At 33.7% G+C, this 22,791-nt stretch overlaps 1 protein-coding gene across 2 annotated transcripts in view; it reads right to left on the bottom strand.

Moving 5' to 3' along the window:
- Positions 1-1,711: 1,711 nt before the first annotated feature.
- LOC149778291 (uncharacterized) overlaps positions 1,712-22,791 on the bottom strand; it is a 43,299-nt gene continuing 22,219 nt past the window's right edge. Inside the window, exons 18-30 of one of the 2 annotated variants that reach the window (XM_089939098.1) lie at positions 19,669-19,840; positions 17,111-17,266; positions 15,760-15,948; positions 13,198-13,455; positions 12,358-12,646; positions 11,640-11,766; positions 10,227-10,395; positions 9,193-9,293; positions 8,348-8,582; positions 7,161-7,346; positions 5,387-5,544; positions 4,221-4,365; positions 1,712-2,762 (exon numbers count right to left, since the gene is read on the bottom strand). In XM_089939098.1, coding sequence (XP_089795224.1) covers positions 2,371-2,762; positions 4,221-4,365; positions 5,387-5,544; positions 7,161-7,346; positions 8,348-8,582; positions 9,193-9,293; positions 10,227-10,395; positions 11,640-11,766; positions 12,358-12,646; positions 13,198-13,455; positions 15,760-15,948; positions 17,111-17,266; positions 19,669-19,840 — 2,577 coding nt within the window. In that variant the 3' untranslated portion in view covers positions 1,712-2,370. The remainder of the gene's footprint in view (positions 2,763-4,220; positions 4,366-5,386; positions 5,545-7,160; positions 7,347-8,347; positions 8,583-9,192; positions 9,294-10,226; positions 10,396-11,639; positions 11,767-12,357; positions 12,647-13,197; positions 13,456-15,759; positions 15,949-17,110; positions 17,267-19,668; positions 19,841-22,791) is intronic. The other variant, XM_089939099.1, reaches the window with a different exon arrangement.

Below are 22,791 nucleotides of genomic sequence, written 5' to 3'. Positions count from 1 at the left end.
AGAATCTATAAAAATGATATATTTATATGGCCACCATGCTAGAAACAAGTTATGATACTGTGATCTAGCAATTAGTTACATAATAAACTGGGGAGTTGTAGCTGTTGTTCACTGTCAAACAACCTAAAAATTACTGAGAAATTTAGAAGAGCCAATTTATTCTCTCCCCTTGGCAGTTACCTCCCTTACCCAGTCAAAATGTTTCATTCTGTATGGAGCTAATTAACACAGGTTACACTTTGCACATCAAGTAAAATTTGAAGTATTACATTTTGATTTATTGTCTCCTCCCTTGCATAGACGTTTGTGAATATATTTGACTAGACTACAAAAGAAAATACCAAACTAATTAATAGAACAATGATCATAATATAAATAATGTTGTAGCACCTTATAATAGTGCAGTCTTTATGATTTTGTGTTAATGAGTTATACAAATTTATGCAATTAGTTGCTTTGCATAGTTACCACAGTACTTCTAAAAAGCCTGTATGTCATGAATTGATTGCTTTCTAGAAGATATTTTATTACCGTTATGATTTCATATTATTATCACAATGCACATAATGAGAATTTCAGTATCACAGTGCTTAGTTTTAGACTTAATATCACAATATACAAGATTGTCATATTTACTGCAATAATTACAATATTTATCTTTTTTCCACAGTGCTCAATATTAGGTTTATTATCACAATATTCAAGATTTCATATATTTATTACTAGGATTACAATGTTTTTCACCACAAAACTTGCCTCAGTCTTATTTACAAGATGCTTGATTTCAGATTATTCATCATGATCACAGTTTTTTGGGACCAGTGCTTGCTTTCAGATATTATCACAGATCATTATCATAGTGCTGTCAGAAATTTTGGATCATTATCAATGTCTTGTCAGAGATTTTGTATCATTATCACAGTGCTGTCAGAAATTTTGTATCATTATCAATGTCTTGTCAGAGATTTTGTATCATTATCACAGTGCTGATATTTTATATCATTATCACAGTTCTGTCAGATTTTGTATCATTATCACAGTTCTTCCATACATTTTGCATCATTATCACAGTGCTGTCAGAGATTTTGTATCATTATCAGAGTGCTGTCAGAGATTTTGTATCATTATCACAGTGCTGATATTTTATATCATTATCACAGTTCTGTCAGAGATTTTATATAATTATCACAGTTCTGCAGTACATTTTGCATCATTATCACAGTTCTGTAAGAGATTTTGTATCATTATCACAGTGCTGTCAGAGATTTTGTATCATTATCACAGTGCTGATATTTTATATCATTATCACAGTTCTGTCAGAGATTTTATATAATTATCACTGTTCTGCAGTACATTTTGCATCATTATCACAGTTCTGTAAGAGATTTTTTATCATTATCACAGTGTCTTCAGAGATTTTGTATCATTATCACAGTGTGAGCATTTGGAATACTGGAATGTATCATAATTTTAGATCATGCATTCTGAGCATGACAATTGCATTTAAAACTCCAGCATCAGATACTAGTATGATATTTGCTATCACAATAATGGTACATTCATATGAGAATTCTCATCATAGTAAATGGCTTTGAGTGTTTGTATTAAAATGTCTGCTTCCAGAAATAGATTTTATTCACACATTCACAGATTTTAGGCAACCATGACAATACTAGGTGTTATATTTCATATCTTAATCACTGTTTGGAAATTTTGTATTAATATTTTATTTTTAAATGTTTGCTATTATCACAAGGCTATTTTGATATTTGTATAATTATGACATTGCCAGCTTACATATTATGTATATCATATCACATTAGTTTGTCAGCTGCATATTTTGTATAATTATCACACTGCCTGCTTGCTTATTATGTATGATTATCACACTCCCAGCTTGCATATTATTTATAATTATCATATTGTCAGCTTGCATATGATGTAAAAATTTTCGTAATGCTAGTGTGCAAATTATGTATAGTTATCACACTGCAAGCTTGCATATTATGTTTAATTATATCATTGCCAGCTTGCATATTATGTATAATTATATCACATTAATTTGCCACTGCATTTTATATATAATTATCAAATGACCTGCTTGCATATTATGTATGATTATCACACTCCCATCTTGCATATTATTTATAATTATCATATTGCCAGCTTGCATATTTTGGATTAATATAAAAAGGCTTGCTTTAAGTTTCATCTCATTATTACTGTTTAAGATCACATATCTCTCAACAGTATTTTGTTCCAGTTTTCTGCTTCTGTGTTTGTCCTTGTTTGAGTTTTTGGGTTATGCTTGTCAAAGAAAATTTATCATTGATATCCCCATTCTCTGCCTGAGTGTTTGCATCAAGATGGCTACCAATCCTCACTGCTTGGATCTGAGAGTAAAGCCTCATCATCTTCATTCTTTCCATTGTTTATGTTATATTTTCCATTCCTAATTTCTGTTGACTGCAATTTATTATCTGTGGAATGGCCATTCTGTGAATTTGTGTCATAATTTCTAGTGGCCTCATCTTTAAATGTATCACTTTCCTTTCCTTCATGAAACCTCTCATTGTCTTCATGTATTGTGTACATACTGTCTGGATCATTCTTTTCTTCATCATCAGTGCCTGCATTTGCTTGGTCAAGGTCATCATCTGAACTGTAAAAGTCTTCTTCTTCATTCTCTTGATCGTCATCTGTGGCCTCCTCATCCTTTTTCTTGTCTTCAATTCCAAGATCAAGATGCAAGTCCAGATCTGCTGTGAGCAAAAAATTTAACAGGTGTCAAGCTGAAGTTTTTAAAGATAAAATGGATTGATTTGTTTTTTCTTTATATGTTCTTTGGCCTGCTTCAACAAAAGCAAAGGTATGAGTTGTATCTTGCTATATTTAAGAATAAACAAAAATAAACTGCAAATAAGACAAAAAGAAAACTGGAAAAATTTTGCAGTTGAAATTGTTGTATACTGACTTGTCTCTGTCATTGAATTGAAGCACATATCAACAGAAGAAATTAAATTTTTTAATAAATTTATCAAAAATTAGTTTCAATATTATGCACATCACTGTTATATATTCAAATTCAAGCTTTACTTTAAGAGAATGCTTCATTTCGTGTAAAAAAAACCCCAGCTGGAATCATTTTTAAATAGCATTATCAATCTAAGAGTCAGAATTTAAAGTTTTAAATAGTGGATTCTTGAAACATCTAACGACTGATTAACTATAATTTATTACGCCATCCTTCATGTTACCTTAATAATCTCATATTATGTCAAGTCCAACTGCAAACTGCATTGACCCAGCTCTGTCATTGATTAATATGCCAGCAAGTCTGGGTCTATAAAGTCTGTTAGCAATAATCAGTAGAATAACATATCTCTGATCTGTAAGTGCATTATGCAACAGCAGATATTGGTCTAATTGATTTTTTTGCTTTTAGTTGGACTCAACTTGTACATGAGTATATAATGTATTTCAAGTAAATATTGCATAATCAAATGTGTACTATTTCAGGATATTATTAATTACAGTTCCTTAGCTATCAAACAGCATTTACACATGACACAGCATTTACACATGACACAGTGTTTACACATGACACAGCATTTACACATGACACAGTATTTACACACGACACAGTATTTACACATGACACAGCAGACTGTGACATGTACATAAAGTAATGAAGGAAAATGTAATAAATGGAAACAAAGATGCAGATTCTTTTCAGACATAAACATGCACCCATAAAGAATCATGTACTTGGTTTCTACCTGTTAATACTTTAGAGACCAAGTTCTCTAAAGAAAATTGATGAAAATTATGCAGCCTCTTCATTTAAAAGTTTCTTCCCCACCCCTCTTATCCAAATTTTACTATTAAAAAAATGTTCACATAAAAAGATCAATTGTTTTAAGACCTGCATACAGCTACAATATTTAAGTGATGTCTTTTGTATAATACTACTATGTACTCGCTTATGAGTCCAACTGCGAACCGCACAGAGCCAGATCTGCCGTCACATAATGCACTGGTAGATATGGGTCTATACAGTTGTTAGGAGTATTCAGTAGGTTAAACAGCACAGACCCTGATCTGCAGATACATTATGCTATGACAGATCAGGGTTTCTGTTCTACGCAGTTTTTTTTTTACTTATAAGTATTTATTACATGGTAAGAGTAAAAATATCAACAAAAACAACAATAATATACCTTGGTATTGAAAGTCTTCTGGATAGGAATCAGGATTGTCAGTATCTTTACCAGCTCCATTCACTAATTTCCATTTGACGATTCCTTGATTTTTATCAATGCCAATAATGTATCGTCCATCCACTGTTATCATTACTTTGTCAATCTAAAATACAATTGACGGATATACATTTTAAAAGCAAGTTGCTTCCCCATAACATCTGAACATTACTGAAAGTCATTATAAAAAAAAAATTGTATTTTCTTTTGAGTCAACATGATTTCATAAAAAAACAGGAAACAAAATGTAACATAGAAATAAACTGCAAAATAGAGTTTTCTAGGAAAATTGCAACAACTTATATAAAGGTTGACGCTTATGACAAATGAATGGGATGTGGAAAGGACCCAAGCACAAAAATGAGAATATCTATTACAATCATGACATTTTTAATAACAAAAGAATAATCTGGATGAAAACATTAAACCATACAATATACTTAGTCTTTTGGACTCCACAAGGAGATCATGCCTTTCAACAATGATTCGGCACTATATCCAGTCCTAAATTTTATCTGAGCACTATACATAAAAGACCACAAAGAAACTTAGAGTATGTTAATGATGAGAAAACCAAAATTTCACATTTCCTTTCTAAATATCTGGTAAATCTACCCCTAATTCTGTTATCAACATATCAGGTATTGACCAATCGAAATTCACTATTCGATCAGGTGATTTGCTGTTTATATCATCATGACTTCCGCTGCTTTGTGTATGTGTGTGTGTGTCCATGCGTGTTCAAAATGGTGCACTGGATGATCCCTTGTGCAAGTCTACAACTGAATAGCCTTTGCTTTAATTATGCGAGATCTTCTATATAATTTTCTCACAATGAGGAAAGATGTTAAGAATCTGCACTTAAATCGAGGGTCTGCATACATTTTGGCAGGGAAACAGCACTCACATGATCACAATTTATTCTTGATTCCATGTAGTGTATTTCTTGGTTATAGCAGAGATAACAAAAGCGTAAGGATATTTTTTTATGGCATCTCAAATATTTACCGACTTGAGAATAAGTAACCATTATGTGACAACAATCTCCATGTGGCATCTGTTGAAAACCCTCGAAATACATATCCAAAATACAATCACAAGAGGTTGTTAGTAGATTAAAAACTAACTGTATAATCTGGCTTGAATGAGGCAACAGGTGTGAGAGTCTGTTTGTCCCAAATCCTAAAAGCGTCTTCTTCATAGCCATAGGAAAGAAATATGTTGACTCCTTCAAATGTCTGCAAATACATGCTTCTTCCAGGGTCTTCAATACGCTGTAACAAGCCTGAAAGAAATCATTAAATAGAAGTTTGACTGTATCATATCATAATTTTACATAAATTTCTAGTACAGAAATACGTACTTAAAGTTTGGATAGTAGAAATAACGGTTGATGACATCATCACACTTCAAATATTAAAGCCTGGATGGATGTTGGACCCGGTAGATTTAAAAGTGTACAGAAAATAATAGTGAAGAAGAAAATATGATACTTGTATGAGAGATGTACTATTTATTATGATTATGATGATAACGATATAGACAGCACAAACAAACAAAACAGTAAGAAAGGCTGATATTTTTTTTACCACTGATTAACCATTGATGATTATGGTGATGTGTGTGTGTGAGTGAGAGATAGAGATATTGATAGACAGACAGACAGACAGACAGATGAAGCAGGTAACACTAAATACTAAAATTATCAGGATTGCTATCAGCAACTGTATGTATGTATGTATGTATGTATGTGCAGAGTGAGAGCATTTCGTTTTACAACTTTTGAAAATAGCAGTAATATAATACTGTAAATAACATTTTCATGATGCATTCATTATTCTGAGAAAATTCAACTAATCGATTGATTAAATTTCCCTAGTATTAAAATATAACACATATTCTGCGCCGTGTTCGGTACGGTTACTAGACCTTAACGCATGTTGAATGAAACTGGTAGAATGGGTTACAAATATTGTTTTTATTTTTTCCCATTTTACTCCACATTTAACCTCAGAAAATACTTGAATATCTTGTTTTAAATTGAGTATATTCTGATAGTAATACATAAAGATATCATCAACAGTGGTTTTAGGGCTGTGCGGGTCTCGTGTGAAATAAGGAAAATGCACCCCACCCCATTTTTTATCTTTCTAAAATTCCAAAGAAATTCTGTAAAATATTCAAAGAAAAATACAGGTTTGTATTCAAAATCAAACTTGTTTTAAAAAAATCAGCTTTAATTATAATCTATTTTAATCAAACTCCAAAATGTTTGCGTACCCCCCCCCCTTTTTTTTTTTTTTTGTTGCGGGCCTGGTGCAATCGCACCTTTCGCACCTCGTTAGGCCGCTACTGTATCCCATGATGGAGGGGGGAGTCAAAGGCAACATTCCTGGTATACTTCGCCTAGATGCCTTTAATTAAATCCTAGGTGTGTTGAAGCAAAACCCATGGAAATAGACATTAATGACATTTAATATCGATAATGTTCTCTTTACGTAAACTAATATGCAAACAGCCACCATAACGTGAATAGAAGCAAGAAACTGAATAGGAATGCTTCATTCTCTATACCGTAGCTAGGTTAATTACCCATCCTAGGACAGAAAAAAAAAACAAAGTAAAAACAACAATTCAGACTTTAGATGAATGAGTTTAAAAGAAATTTCAAACATAAAAATACAAAAAGGTAAACAAAAAAAATAGGGATGCCGCTGAGAGTATCGAACTCGCGACCTCTTGATTGGCAGCTGGATCGCCATCCTAAAATGGGAGTGATAGAAGAAAATTTCAACATAAAAAAGTATTAAAAAAAACGAACTTGTCACCTCTTGTTTGGCAAGTGGGACACACAGACAAGAAAGACAGAAAGACAAATGTGGGTGTTTATATATAACATACCTGTTTTGACATCATACAACCTCATAATGTAATCGTCATGAGCTGCAAGAACTCTGTTCTTTTCCTTGTTATCATCATTGTTATCTAACAGCATAGCTGAGACAAGATTCACCAAAGATCCAGAATGCGAATCGACCTCGTATTTATTATAATATTCGCTGTCTACTAGGTCTGATATCATTTTCCCTGCAACATGAAACATCGAGGTATTTTCAAGGTAACATGCATCACTAGTAAAGAATAGTTTAAGTATGCTTGTTGCAATGCATTATGAATGGTTAGAATGAAATGTATGCTAAACAAAATTGTGAAGGTATACTGATGACAAGACGATGTCTTCAAGAATACATGGAGATTTGGGGAAAATATTGATTTCTCGTTATGATACGATTAATGATATGGACGTTCACGTACTGAGAAATGCACAAGGCAAAGTAGGAAGTATACATGATTATGAAACTGTGTAAAATTTGTTGTACTTGCGAGGAAAAGTACTTATCGGATTACCGGAATAGTTTTGTTTTCAATTTAGCTGCCATATTTGCCAGCCTATAAGTAGATTCAAAGTATACGACGATGTCCAGATTTTCTATTCAAAAAGTATCAACTTATAGGCCAGCAAATATGGCAATGTATGGCTAGCTTTTAAAAGCAGATCTAATGTATATTAAGTAAAATGGTTGCAAAGCAAATGCGAAGATAGGCAATGCAATCTTATGGCAAAGTCAAACGTAATGTAGGTTATTTGTATTTTAAAAAATTGCACATCGTATGAATTCTGATACATGTATTATACGGGAACCTCAGGATGGTGATATCATAAAGTAGCATCAGTGGTGATATCGTCCCATGCCAGAACGGTGATACCTCTCATTACGCACAGCTTGATGTATACTGTCAATATCCAACTATCGAACTATAAACGTTTAGCATTTTTAAAAGAAAGGGTATGACTCCTAGCAATTTAGTCGATATTATCAAAGATGTGTACTGCTGTACATTTAGTATTATAGACTGACCTAAGCTTTCACGAACTAAGATCACTGCTTTCATTTCCCAAGTGTCCTTTTCTCAGATACTTTAAACTTCCTGAACATGGAAATTCTCACCACCTGTGACTGGACATCTGTATATGTCATGAAAACATTCTTGCATAATAGTGAAATATTTAATCTTGAAAAATGTACCTTTATTTATGTCCCAAACCACGAAGTAGTTGATATCAGGTCCCTTCTGGCACATCGGTGGTTTCCTATAGACTTGGAAAATAATGTAGTTCCCATCGTCTGTGAAAAGTTGAATCCCGTCCACTACACCAAAATCATGGTATTTGATAGAATGTAGAAATTTATTATTCAGACGATCGTATACATCCACCATATCTTGTCCATTAACTGTCATGATAGATCCTTTTCTGTTCACCTGCCATGCAATTATATAACAAGTTTTAATTTGTCCACCTTGTGTTATGCTGATACTAACAAAGGTTTCAAGATATCAGTAGCACGAAATGCGGAAATTTATATGAATAATAACTTTTGTTTAACAATGACCACCTTAGTAAAGGATAGAAAAATAATTTTGCAGACACCATTCAATTTTTCCCCTGTGTGTTGGTGAAATGTTATGGAAAATGTCTTCAAGTATGAAAATAAAGAGGTAAGTGCTTAACCCTTGTAATCATGGATGTGAACTCGGGTTATGTTCAGTTAATTATATAAAAGTCCCTTACAATTTGATCTTCAACAAGCCATAAATATATGTGTATATCAGACAATAAACCAGTGTTTGTCTTTAAAATGGAGGTAGCTATGTTCTGAATTGAAGAACATAAAATGATTAAAAACACACCATTTTTGTGCAGCATGCAGCCCATGACAGTTTCAAACAATTTGTTTATCCAATACTTTCTAAAATGTATTGATCTTTCCTAATCCTTCCTCCATTTATTCATACCCCCAAACTCTAAGAAAGAATGATAATACTGAACTAGATTATGTGTTCTAAATTTAAATTTGTTCAGATCACCTACATGCAATTGGCAATTTCTGTAGACATCTAGTGCATGGCTCTTTTCTCCAGATGGAAGGCTATAATAATTTACTTGTCCTTCTTCTGTCCAAGAAATCAATCCTACAGAAAAAAATGTATTACTTACTAATACTCAAATGTATACAGCTTATAAATAGGTCCATGTGAAACTGGCATGTTTTTTAAAGCTTTAATTATCTGTCATATTTATCAAAGGCTTTGCGCATCAAAGTTTGTAATATTGCAACCAGAATTTTATTTAAATCAATCAACTTTAAAGTTTTGTAAAGACTTCTTTGATATGCTATTTCTTGTTTTTAGAAAGCAATATATATATATATATATATATATATATATATATATATATATATATATATATATATATATATATATATATATATATATATATATACGAATGAATGAAAAAATGAATCTGCCCATGTGCCGGATAATACACAGAGATTTCCAAAATCCTGTTTCGCACACAAGCAAAAGATATGAAAAATGAATATGTCCATGTGCCGGATGATACATGAAAATAATACATATATTGATTAATGTCGAAGACAAATATTTTGTGTTTTGATAAATATGAATGAAACACATTTTTAATTAAATCACAGAAAATCGTCAGATAATAGTATTTTGTTTGCGGTTGGACTCAACGTACGAACCAGAATATATGGTATTTCATATTTAGCTCAAGTGTAATAAGGAACAGTATAAACATATGTGCTAAATGCGTGTTAAGTAACATTTTCCGTCTGAATGGAAAATTTTAAGCAGATAAAATTCACTTTGATTTGCTTATAGTAAGTCTATTATAAATTTAAATAATTTAACCTATTACATGATATTTGTAAATTTAACAAAATAAGGTTTACAGCAAAGCAGCATACGAAAGTTGCGCTTTATCGATTTTACAGTAAGCAGCATATGAAAATGATGTTTTATCGATCTAACAGTAAAGCACTATACAACTGCTATGTTCATCGATTTTATAGTAAAGCACCATACATATGTTATGTACTCCACCTTCACCATTTCCATAAACAATGCACCGATTCTTTGGTGGTAATCCACTCAGCTTTGTCACTGTAGACACTGTCTTTAAGTCAACGAGGAATGCCGCCTCACTCCCCTCCATCAGAGGCCAGACAATGACGGTATCTCTGCCAGCGAGCAATACATCTACCTTTGTAGGCTGTACATTAAAATAGCAGGCATAAAGTCTTCGAAGACATTTAACTATTTATGAATGAACTCAATTTACACTGAAACCATTAACTTTATGCATTGATTATACACTATTAGTATTAATATCATCATCATTGTTACAATAATAATAATAGAAATAATATATGATATGGAAAATTATCTGGCTTGTAAACCATCACATACATGTTGTCATGTTTTGGTGTGCAACAATATGTTTTCATGACTGCAATCTATTTACATGATTTTGGTACTCACACATCTTGGCTGATGTTGACTATTGTATGTTTATGCAACCACACGCATAATTGGTGGTTGTGTTTCATATGTGGATAAAAACAAATGTAGGTTTGCTATATAACATCTCATATAGGTTTTTCATATAACATTTCATGCCGGTTCCTCGTATAACATGTCATGCCTTTATGCTGATTTAAATCTGAAACAAACGCGAGTTTCATTGCAAGAGTGAGTATATACGTAAAGAGTTCACACTGTCACAATGTAAATAAGACCCCATTCTGAGCCTTGTTTGACTAATATAATGTAAACACCTCAAACTCAAATGAAAATCTTATGAAACTTGATATGATCAGAAATGATTCCCAATGGATGAATAATCCAGATTTGCATAAGAATTCTCATATGGGTTTGAAACAGACACTGTACTATGGTATAATGTGTAGCGACATGGGCTTGAAACAGACACTGTACTATGGTATGTGTAGCGACATGGGCTTGAAACAGACACTGTACTATGTTATATTATATATCTATATTTAAACCGATAAATCTCACTTCATTATTGATCAAAAACAGGCGTACTTAAGTCGTGTTTACTTTTGTAGGCAACATTCTTCGACCAAAGTCAATATAATATTATATTGTTTAATCTGACACTTGTTGGCCAAAAATCACCACAACATGTTAAATATAGTTGTCATGTGTGTTAAAAAATGGACGTTAGCATGATGGATCATAATTTCTTCAACATAATTCATATTTGCAGGTCATCATTTTAATGATGAAACAATTTTCATCAGCGTCTCAAAGAGACAATCTGCATATTCAGTCATTTCCGATAGTAGGTTTTGTGCGGAAGTAAAATTCAATGCAAACAAAAACAATAATTTGAAGGTTAAAACATACCGCTATTATCATTGCTTTAAGTTACGATTTATTTTGTTTGAAACAAACGTTGTCAATAGTTACTGTGCAAAACATGAAACTCACAATTTTTGTGTGCCTCACAGTTTTTCGTTTGCATATGTCGTAGACAAACAGAGTGCAATGTTTATCGTCACTTCCTTCACTGTATGTCCCCAGTAGATATCGCGAGTTCGGCAGACACTGTAAGAACCTTAAATCGGATAATTCAAATAAATTAAAAAAAATGTGGCAGAACTTTCGAATAAAACCCTGGATTCAAACAGCATGGGTTTCATAGTAGAAATAAAATCTAATTGTTCTATGCCAATTCTGATGTATTAGACACTACAAGCTCAAAAACATTGTCCATAATTGTGACCTGTTAGAAACCAAATTTAAATTGATAAAATAACATAATTGCAAATTAAATACAAGCATTTATCATTTATTTAGGAAATACTGAGTATTGCTATCTCTGCACAATCGAATTAGTCTGTATTATACACTGTATATTGCAAAGCATTAGTTGCCTCAAGCATGGGCTCACGCACATAGGGGCAAGTGGGTGTGTCCCCCCCCCCCCCGAGTTTAAATATGTTTTGGTCGACATCCGTGAAAATTTATAGATGATCACTAAATGTGCCCCCAACTCCGAAAATAATTCTGCGAGCGTCCCTGGTCACAAGTACATGTCTAAGCTAAAATTAATAACATTTGGTTGATGCCTGTATGAGATGGTACGGAAAGAGAAGTAATATGATAACAATGTTTAAATGAAGAAATATTTTAATATCAAACATACTGGTAAACTTTGCTGGCTGTGGTCGCATTTTGCCCCTCCTCGGGCCGTGTCAAATCCCAGACGTGTACCAGCGCGTCTTCAGACGATGTGACTACGGTTGTTCCATTACTACTGCTTGCATATGTAAAACTGGTTTTCAGGCCTTTCCTTTTGGACAGCTCCATTTCTTCCAAACTGTATACAACTAAGGTACTGATGTCATCCAATCCTGCCAGGATGAAGGTCAAAAAATGCCTGTCTCGACTAATTTGAAGATCAAGAATTTCAGCATTGTGTTCCTCTTTAAACACTGTTGGAATAGACAAGAAAATGGTATCTTATCCTGGTGGCATCTCTATATAAAGAATATCAGCATTGTGTTCCTCTTTAAACACTGTAGGAATAGACAAGAAAATGGTATCTTATCCTGGTCGCATCTCTATAAAGAATATCTTAAAGATCTTGAATCATAACCAAGTTGCACGTTGAATTAATGTAACAGTATCTTTGATGATTTTTAAAAAATACTTTACACATAAATGATTTTCCCCTCTGCATTAGACGATATTTTTTACAGTATATGTCAAACCACGTTTCTAAGAAACCTGTACCACTACCGATGACTTTTTAGCCCCTGAAGCAGTACTTAAATTTTATTTTGTTGCCTGTAGAATTCATAGCAATGCGATTAAAGCAGGACATTATATCTGAAGAAAAAGAAAACTTCATAAAATGACGCATATGAATAAAATGCTGATATTTTAATTTAAAAAGCACACATGTAGTGAATGTATTTTTATAAGGATATGGCTCTGTTAGGAAAATTAAAACTTCCTGTTAACTTTCATGATATTATTTTACCTTGTAGTTCCCGAAGTCGCTGTTTGGTTCTTATGTCCACGAAATAAATTGATCCGGACTTGCTACAGGTATATGCTATGCAGGTTTCATTATTTGTAATTGCCCATTGCAGACTATGCACATCGTCTTCTTGTATGTTGGAATGATGACATACATTGTGATATAAGACAAACTGTTGCTTACTGACATCAAATACACATATAGTTGTCTTTTGAATTGAGAAGGCAACAGCGTAACGTTCGGATCCAAGGAAAGAATCTGTAAATGCAATATCAATTGAAATATGGCATTCTCATGCATTTGCACAAAATATACAATTATATTAGTGTTAGGATTGAATTTTTCACTAAATTGTACTGAAAGCGTTTTTTAATTCCTGTAATAATACAAATGTATATAATTGTAATAAAGATTGTGCTTTTTATGTGGGAAATGTACATTCCATTGCATTACATAATGCATTTCTTCTTATATTTTAAGTCAGCAAATTTAGACTCAGTAGCAAGGTGTGTTGAGCAAGCCAAATTCGTTTCTGCTGAATATATCGGTAAAATTTCACGTTCTTCATGAAAAAGTTGTTACAGCAGATTTTTATCTAATGACGCATACAGACCTAGAGAATAGTCAATAAGAAAAGGTACACAGTTTGGGGGTTCTTGTGAAGCTACGATGCAAACCCAGCAAAACGTATGTCTTTATTTGGTCTCGATCATACATTCTAAATCGCGTATAAAGTGAGATACTGATATGCGCAAATCGGTTTAATTCGACAGATATCCAAAGGCTCGTCGTTCTTACAGGTAAGCAACTATATGTGTTCGTACAATTTTCTATAGGGAATAGGGATTTTTTTATGTTAAAATTTTAAGGTAAGAGTTCAATCTAAAATCAGCACATTTGCAACATTTTTGTATAATTTTAATATTCTTTTACTATTTTTTTTAATGCATAGGAAAGTTGAATTGTATGAAAAATTTATATTTACTTGTAATTATACCGTTCATTATTGTAAAAGTGGAGTTCACTATCAAATTCATGCTCAGTAATAATTAATTTAGAAATAAAATATTCTTTAAGTATAGAGAATACTACTTTGCATTCTATTTCAAATTCAGAAAAATACTGTTCTACAAAATCATTATTATATTAGTTTCAACTATTGACTTTTACACACTCTTAGCTATCGTAAATTTAATCGCTATTTAATTATTTGCATTCTATTCTAAAAGAGAGAAATTACAGAATTGTATGAAGTTGGTAAGTATGAAGGAATATTGTAATTTATCATGTATTGTTTATATCTGAAATATAAAATCGATGTAGATGTAATTCTGTATCAAGAAAGTAAGGTTATATATCAATTATTTCGATAAAGTTAGCTCGATTCATCAGAAGCCCAAACTCCCGAACTCGCCCCTCTAGTTCAGTCTTCCCCAAGATGTAGGTGTATCTACACCATTAGGATGGACACCTCTTTTTAAGAGAGCCTGAGCTCTTCTCTCTCTCCCTCTCCCTCTCTGAGTGATACATTTCTTAAGTTATGAGTAAATCCAAAACGCAAACGTGTACAGAATGGAGTTTACTCATTTAGATTGATGCTAAATTAAGACCAAAGACTACTAATAATGTACAACATTTGTGCTATTGCAATTAAGTTTGTTATGGAAAATATTTAAAACCTATTATCTAAGTGACTTTGAAAGACAGGGACAGAAGACCTGAAATTATTTAAAATTACGCTTCTTCCGTATGAGGAAATGTACATTGAAGGAAATAATATAACCAAAATCTCAACATGATATGCAGTCAACATAATCCAAGTACAGCGTATATATATATATATATATATATATATATATATATATATATATATATATATATATATATATATAGGGCAAGAACATGTGTCAGTCCACAAAAATGTTTTTCATAACCAGGAAATCAGCACTAAAACCATACTTTATTCCATCGAACCCTTTCGCATCAACATCATAGAACAACATAATGAACATGCCCGAAGAACATCCATCAACAGTCTAATCTATCTACCTGAAGAACATCCATCAACAGTCTAATCTATGTACCTGAAGAACATCCATCAACAGTCTAATCTATGTACATGAAGAACATCCATCAACAGTCTAATCTATGTACATGAAGAACATCCATCAACAGTCTAATCTATGTACCTGAAGAACATCCATCAACAGTCCAATCTATGTACATGAAGAACATCCATCAACAGTCTAATCTATGTGCATGAAGAACATCCATCAACAGTCTAATCTATGTACATGAAGAACATCCATCAACAGTCTAATCTATGTACATGAAGAACATCCAACAACAGTATAATCTATGTACCTGAAGAACATCCATAATTTCCTGTGGAATTATTGAATTATATTTAAAGTAAACTCAGCCTTCGGAGACTTCTTGTAAGCAAATACATTTTCTGAGAGAGACGATGATGACAGAAATTATAATGGTAAAGGTGTAAGAAACATTTTTTTGTAGATGACTGCAGTGTCAATCATTTACATGAACATTTTGTACACCTACTGTCTTTGAATGATTGTGATGAGTCACTTGAAAATGAAACCTTCTTCTTACACTCCACAGGTTTCATTTTTTCAAGGGTTTCCAGGTTGTACGTTGTTGCTTCGTTATCCTTGAACAGTACCAAATATTCTCTTCTAGGACCGCAAAGACACCAAGAGAGGATGGCATCTAAACTGAACTTTTCTATTCCTTCAATAATAATAATAATAATAATAATAATAATAATAATAAGAAGAAGAAGAAGAAGAATTCACAATATTTTTTAAACGTCATGATATTTATAGTCCCTCTACATTTAGATACTATAAAGTTTAGTTAAAATGTGGATCTATGACATCTCTGCTGTCTTTAAATTTCTTAGTCTAGCACAATATACAACATGTGTGCGAGGGAGTTGATTTTTAACGTAGATTTATCGCTACGATGTCTGCTGTGTGGCCGTTTATAGTGATGTCTAGCACTAGGGCTTCATGTCCCAGACATGTAGCATGATGTCCCACACAGTCACGTTATCCTGACACCAGGCCCACCAGTCCTAACTCTAACCTCTTAATGATGAGCGCCTAGCGAGGTAGCTGTTAGTACAATGTTTATAAGTCTTTGGTTTGACTATGTTGGGATTCAAAATCACAACCTCTTGCATCTGAGGCGGATGTTCTAACCACTTAGGCCATCGGAGTGGTCAACACACAACATAACTGATAAAATGCTGACATAAATATAGCTTTACTGTATATAGGATTTTCTTAATTATAACAGAATAGCATGCTTCTCAACCTTCTACAACACTATTCAGTGACGACTTCGTCACTCTTTCATACTAATGGCGTCCATAAATGTTACTTATACAAGTGGAATTCATGATTTGAGTGTGCCATCTAAAATTAGCCAATGTACACTGTCAGTAACATCAGCAATTGATATATTGCTTGAATCAAGCATGAGTTCATATCCATTAACATGTCTAATGGCGTTGCAGTTCATATTCTGAAAGAATGACATTCTTTGCGTAGAATCAATTATTTTGCACAAAATACTTACAAATAATTTGTATGGAATGATTTTATGTTTAAAAAATAATATGTACTTAGAACAAATTTTTATATAAACCCACCTTTTTTCAATATTCCTTTGCTTATAACATTACACTGAATTTTTCTCAATATTTAAAATAGCTCAATTCCTTGTATGTTGGTTATAAATAGCTTGAATTTAAACAATTTCTATTCAAAGCAAATTATAAACTTCTATTCCAAGCATTTTAAAGGAAAGACGTTCCTAAAATAAAGGCGGGTATTTACAGCACATGAACATTTTTAGAGTAATAACAGTAAAATAATGTAAAACCTACCAGATCTGTTCTTTACAACAACTTTATCTTCCTCGTAGATGAGAAGACAAGCATCGCTCAGGCAGAAATATGTCTTCTGAACACACTCTGTTTCATACATACGGTCCTGTCTTCCATCAACATTATTCCATAGTCGAACAGTTTCATCATCTCCACCTAAGAGAAGACCAATAATGAACTAAACTGAACAAAACGTAACAATAACTGCCACCTTGCCAGGAATTATGACTTGAAAGAAACAGAAAAGAAAAAGAATGCAATTTATGAATTTAATATGCACTGTTGATTATAAAAAATATCGAGAAAAATGCATGTTATTCTCTATTCTTCTTCTCACAAGCTGTGTCAGTTAAATGAAGACTTTAGCCGTACATCATAGCATAATACTGACATTATACGGAAAGGTATGTCAAGGCAATGCAGGGGCCCCGATTGGCCGAGTGGTCTAACAGCGTTCTCTGTTACGGATCATTGCCATCTCACCTCTGCCTGCGCAGGTTCGAGTCTCGGATTCAGCCAATGTGGGTATGTGAGAAAGCTTGCCAGTAGCTTCTCGTGGATTGGTGGTTCTTTCCAGGGTTTTCCCGGGTTCTTCCTCCACCATTAATACTGGCCGCCATGTATAGCCTATCGTGTGCTGAAAAATGGCGTTAAACCCCACGACAACAACAATAGCAACAATAAGGCAATACAATAATTAAAATTATAAACTAAACCGCTAGCCTTCTGCAGTAAACATAACAGTCAAATTGTGTATTTAATTCTTTAAATATCAATTAAGAAAACTAGATTCATTTATTTGTATTGAAAATGTCAAAATCAGATATTGGAAGCAGATAATTAGAAAACAAAATAAAGTTATTCCTTAACAACTGAACATGACATCATTGTTCCATATATCTGCTGACCGTAGCATATAATAAATATGTTGTATAATAGGTCTGCTGACCATAGCATATAATAGCTGTGTTGTATAATACGTCTGCTGACCGTAGCATGTCACTGATATTGCATTGTTCGTTGACTATAGCACATAACCAGATAGTAATGACGCTGCATATGATATCTGCTGACTGTAGCATAGACCAATGCTAATATATCAGTTGAATGTAGCATAGAATAGTGATGATATATCAGTTGAATGTAGCATAGAATAGTGATGATATATCAGCTGACTGTAGCATAGACCAATGGTGATATATCAGTTGACTGTAGCATAGACCAATGGTGATATATCAGTTGAATGTAGCATAGAATAGTGATGATATATCAGTTGAATGTAGCATAGAATAGTGATGATATATCAGCTGACTGTAGCATAGACCAATGGTGATATATCAGTTGACTGTAGCATAGACCAATGGTGATATATCAGTTGAATGTAGCATAGAATAGTGATGATATATCAGTTGAATGTAGCATAGAATAGTGATGATATATCAGCTGACTGTAGCATAGACCAATGATGATATATCAGCTGACTGTAGCATAGACCAATGATGATATATCAGTTGAATGTAGCAATGAGTAGTTATGATATATCAGCTGACTGTTGCATATACCAATGATAATATATCAGCTGACTGTAGCATAGACCAATGATGATATATCAGTTGAATGTAGCATAGAATAGTGATGATATATCAGTTGAATGTAGCATAGAATAGTGATGATATATCAGCTGACTGTAGCATAGAGTAGTTATGATATATCAGCTGACTTTTGCATAGACCAATGATGATCTATCAGCTGACTGTAGCACAGACCAATGATGATATATCAGCTGACTGTAGCATAGACCAATGATGATATATCAGTTGAATGTAGCATAGAGTAGTTATGATATATCAGCTGACTTTTGCATAGACCAATGATAATATATCAGCTGACTGTAGCATAGACCAATGATGATATATCAGTTGACTGTAGCATAAAAAAAGTGATAATATATCAGCTGACTGTAGCATAAAACAGTGATGATATATCAGTTGACTGTAGCATAAAAAAAGTGATAATATATCAGCTGACTGTAGCATAAAACAGTGATGATATATCAGTTGACTGTAGCATTAAACAGTGATGATATATCAGGTGACTGTAACATAGAACAGTGATGATATATCAGCTGACTGTAGTGTAGAGCAGGGATGATATATCAGCTGACTGTAGCATAGAGCAGTAATGAAATATCAGTTGACTGTAGCATAGACCAATGATGATATATCAGCTGACTGTATCATAGAGCAGTGATGATATATCAGTTGGCTGTAGTGTAGAGCAGTGATGATATATCAGTTGACTGTAGTGTAGAGCAGTGATGATATATCAGTTGACTGTAGCATAGAGTAGTTATGATATATCAGTTGACTGTAGCACAGACCTTTGATGATATATCAGTTGACTGTAGCATAGAACAGTGACGATATATCAGCTGACTGTAGCATAGACCAATAATGATATATCAGCTGACTGTAGCATACAACATTGACATATTAAAAACGATTATAACAATAATTAATAGTTACAGAGAAATCAAAGCAACAAAAGAGCTATCTTACATGTTACTGTATACTGTCCATCTTTAGAGACATCGACGGAATTAATGCAGCTATAATCCTTATGACCTCTCATGGAGTGCACTAGCTGACTACCTGGGGTTAAAAGTACATTTTTGTCGGGTAGAAGGTACGGGATGGACGTGCTACACTGAGCAAGAAAATCTTTCGTATCCTGCAAAATACACAAGATGATACCGCTATCAAGGTGATTTGGGTAAATGTGGAATGTGTTCAGGAAATTTCATATTTAACTTTGATTTACATTACTTAATAAGATGACGGACTGAAATACAACTGGACATTTAAAAGAAAATTCTTCAATTTTGAAACAAGTTAACAATACAAAGGAGGGAAAACATGTCAAGGTTGTGTATATGTGCACGCTCACGGTGGGTGGGCCTTACATTATTACATAAACAGATTGCGATGATTATATTCAGTGAATACCATCTTTAAATATAGTAGCATTATAATGGGGAATTTAGATTATGGTTGCAGAAGTAGACCAACTCCTTCTATACCCGATGCTTTACTACACATGCCTAGATCATCATACCTGGGGCAATAAACAATAACAACAAACTCACGCCAACAACCAGACAAAACCAAACCAACCCAGTCTCATCAACACTTGTGTTGCAGCGAATTCCGGATAGCTGGTGCGGTTGGTATAGGTTTGTTAAGGTGGGTTGAAGGTGAACTGCTGCCATTTAATTTTGATGATTTTACGAAGTAAAACTCAGTTGCTTAATCGTGTGCTTGAGTCAGTGGTTACCATTGTGATTTTTACTTCATAAAAATCCATGGCTTACTAACGTGCTAAAGTATGCGTTTACTTTAATGATTTCTTAACTGTGCATATTGGTTATATAAACGATTTTGCAAAGCCAAAGCTGCTGAGAAACATTTATATTTGTAATATTCACTGTATGTCAATCAATTACATGTTGTTTGTTGGTTATGTTTTTGTCAGTAACGCATCAGATTCGTATCTGTGTACGACGTCGTCGGTGGTTTTCAATTTCCACCAGCTGTTCGAACACACCCATGCTAATTGTTTAATCCCCAAGCGCCATCTAGTAGTATTTATTAACCGTACTGAGACTTGCTTGTGCTGCCACCAGAAGTTCAGAATAAGCATATATTCTTAACTGAAGCCATAACGAAATTATTTACCAGCACTGCCAGCTACACTGACTGCTATCGATATAGCTCCGACAGCAAATCGTATTGGTGTAACATACAACCCCTCGCCCATTATAAGTTTATCCCTTTTTAAACTTTTTTAAAACCAACACAACTGTACAGTTTTGTACGTCGGCTTGGGCCCTCTGAAGCTTTGCATCGGCTTTCATTGAGTACGATAAATCACGTATAGTGTGCTGGTTTTCGCGAAAACAAGTGATTGTGCCAAAGACAGCTGACACACCAATTTTAGTTAGTACGGTCAAATATTGTATCTGTGGTGGATATGATGGACATAGGATGCTACTGAATGAAAGCGAGAAACTTTCAAAAAAGTTTCATATTCAGTGTATTAAAACGAAAAATGTGCCTAGCGGAACATGAATTTTGTGCCGAATATCAAAACCGAGTTATCTTGAAATGATTTTAGAAATATGAAATTGTATATTAACGGTTTGCTTTTGATTTTAATTGATGACCAAATGATTGATTTCAGCCTATGAAAATTAAAAATCATTACAGGTTTCTCCTTATTTGTATATCCATTAGTGTATGCGTTTGTTTATTGATATATATATTTGTTTATAAAAGAATAATTAAGATGGTTGAAATTTCAGTGTTTTACTTAAAGAAAAAAGGTGAAAAAATCAGGCATTCGGTCTCCTGCGATGGACATGCACAACATAATGTGACCTATTAGGATATCCTTAGGCTTAAAATAAGACGTACCTTCATAAGTATGTGGGAAGGACAATGTTGTAAGGTGCCGGTTTGTGTGGCTAGGGAATCAAAATGGCTGATATGGAAATACAAGTTAATTTCGCATAAAAACACCAAAAACATAATTGACTGACTCTGCCATATCTAGCAAATCAAAACTGGATAATGAACGAGTGGTCTTTTTCGAGTTGACCTGGATGATCAACGACCTTTTCCTTTTTTTGTTTACGAGATGATATGCCTGAAATCTTTCTCTCTTCAAATCCATCACGGAGACGGCTCCAACATCCCCTAATACAGTCGCTTGTGCAACCACAGGAGCCGCTTCCTCGAACAGCACTGAATTTGCCGCTATGGATGAAATATTCCACAGGTCTTTTGCTTTTGCATCACCGCTTACTTGGACAACTTTAATGTCACCGAGGTGGAACGGGGGTGTGACCTTCCGAATATGGGGTCATCTGCAGTTAAATGTGTTGGAGAAAGTTTCAATGTGACCCCACAATTGCTGAATGTTGCGCTCCTTGACCTCGTAAGCTGCTTTGGGATAAGGCCAATCTTTAACTTCGTCACATGACATTATTGTACTTTATACTGTCAAATTACAACAACTACAATTACAATTTTTCAATGACCCTCATTTGACCACTTGAACCCTCCAACAACATTATATTATAGCAAAAATAATATGTATCCGCCAGGGACGGGGGTGATGGAGAGGCGCCAGGATCGCCGTCGGGGACATGAATTAATAGTGCATGAATGTGCATGTCGACTGTCTGTACAGGTTCAGGTAATCCATAGAAACGTAATAAATCGCGTACAATGTAGCGAAATCATACTGAGAAATTTGCAGACCTGTTGTCAACGTTTTGATCCCTGCCTATGAAACGACAATAGTTGCTAATGTGCATGGGTGACATGATTGTGGGTAAAATCAGTAAAAATGTATTCAACGAGATCTTGATAATTATTGAACCACAAATAAACTAAAGACGCTCCTAAATGGTAAAATATCATTTTGGCAACATGCCCCCCACCATGCACCCAAGTTACAGTTTGAAGAAAAACAAATACATGTCTTGGTGTGTTAATACCTTTGCCATGATAACTGTTGAACGTTGAATTCAAAAATGTGGGTAATAGGCATGTAAAATGATAACTATGATGTGTCTCAAAAACTCATAAATGAAAACAAACGTGTTTCTTCGGCCACAG

The sequence above is a fragment of the Sinohyriopsis cumingii genome, chromosome 17 (genome assembly GCF_028554795.1).
Source record: "Sinohyriopsis cumingii isolate HCF-2022 chromosome 17, ASM2855479v2, whole genome shotgun sequence".
NCBI classification, from domain to species: Eukaryota; Metazoa; Mollusca; class Bivalvia; order Unionida; family Unionidae; genus Sinohyriopsis; species Sinohyriopsis cumingii.
Note: the sequence above shows the minus strand (reverse complement) of the source record. Positions and strands in the feature narration are given on the sequence as shown.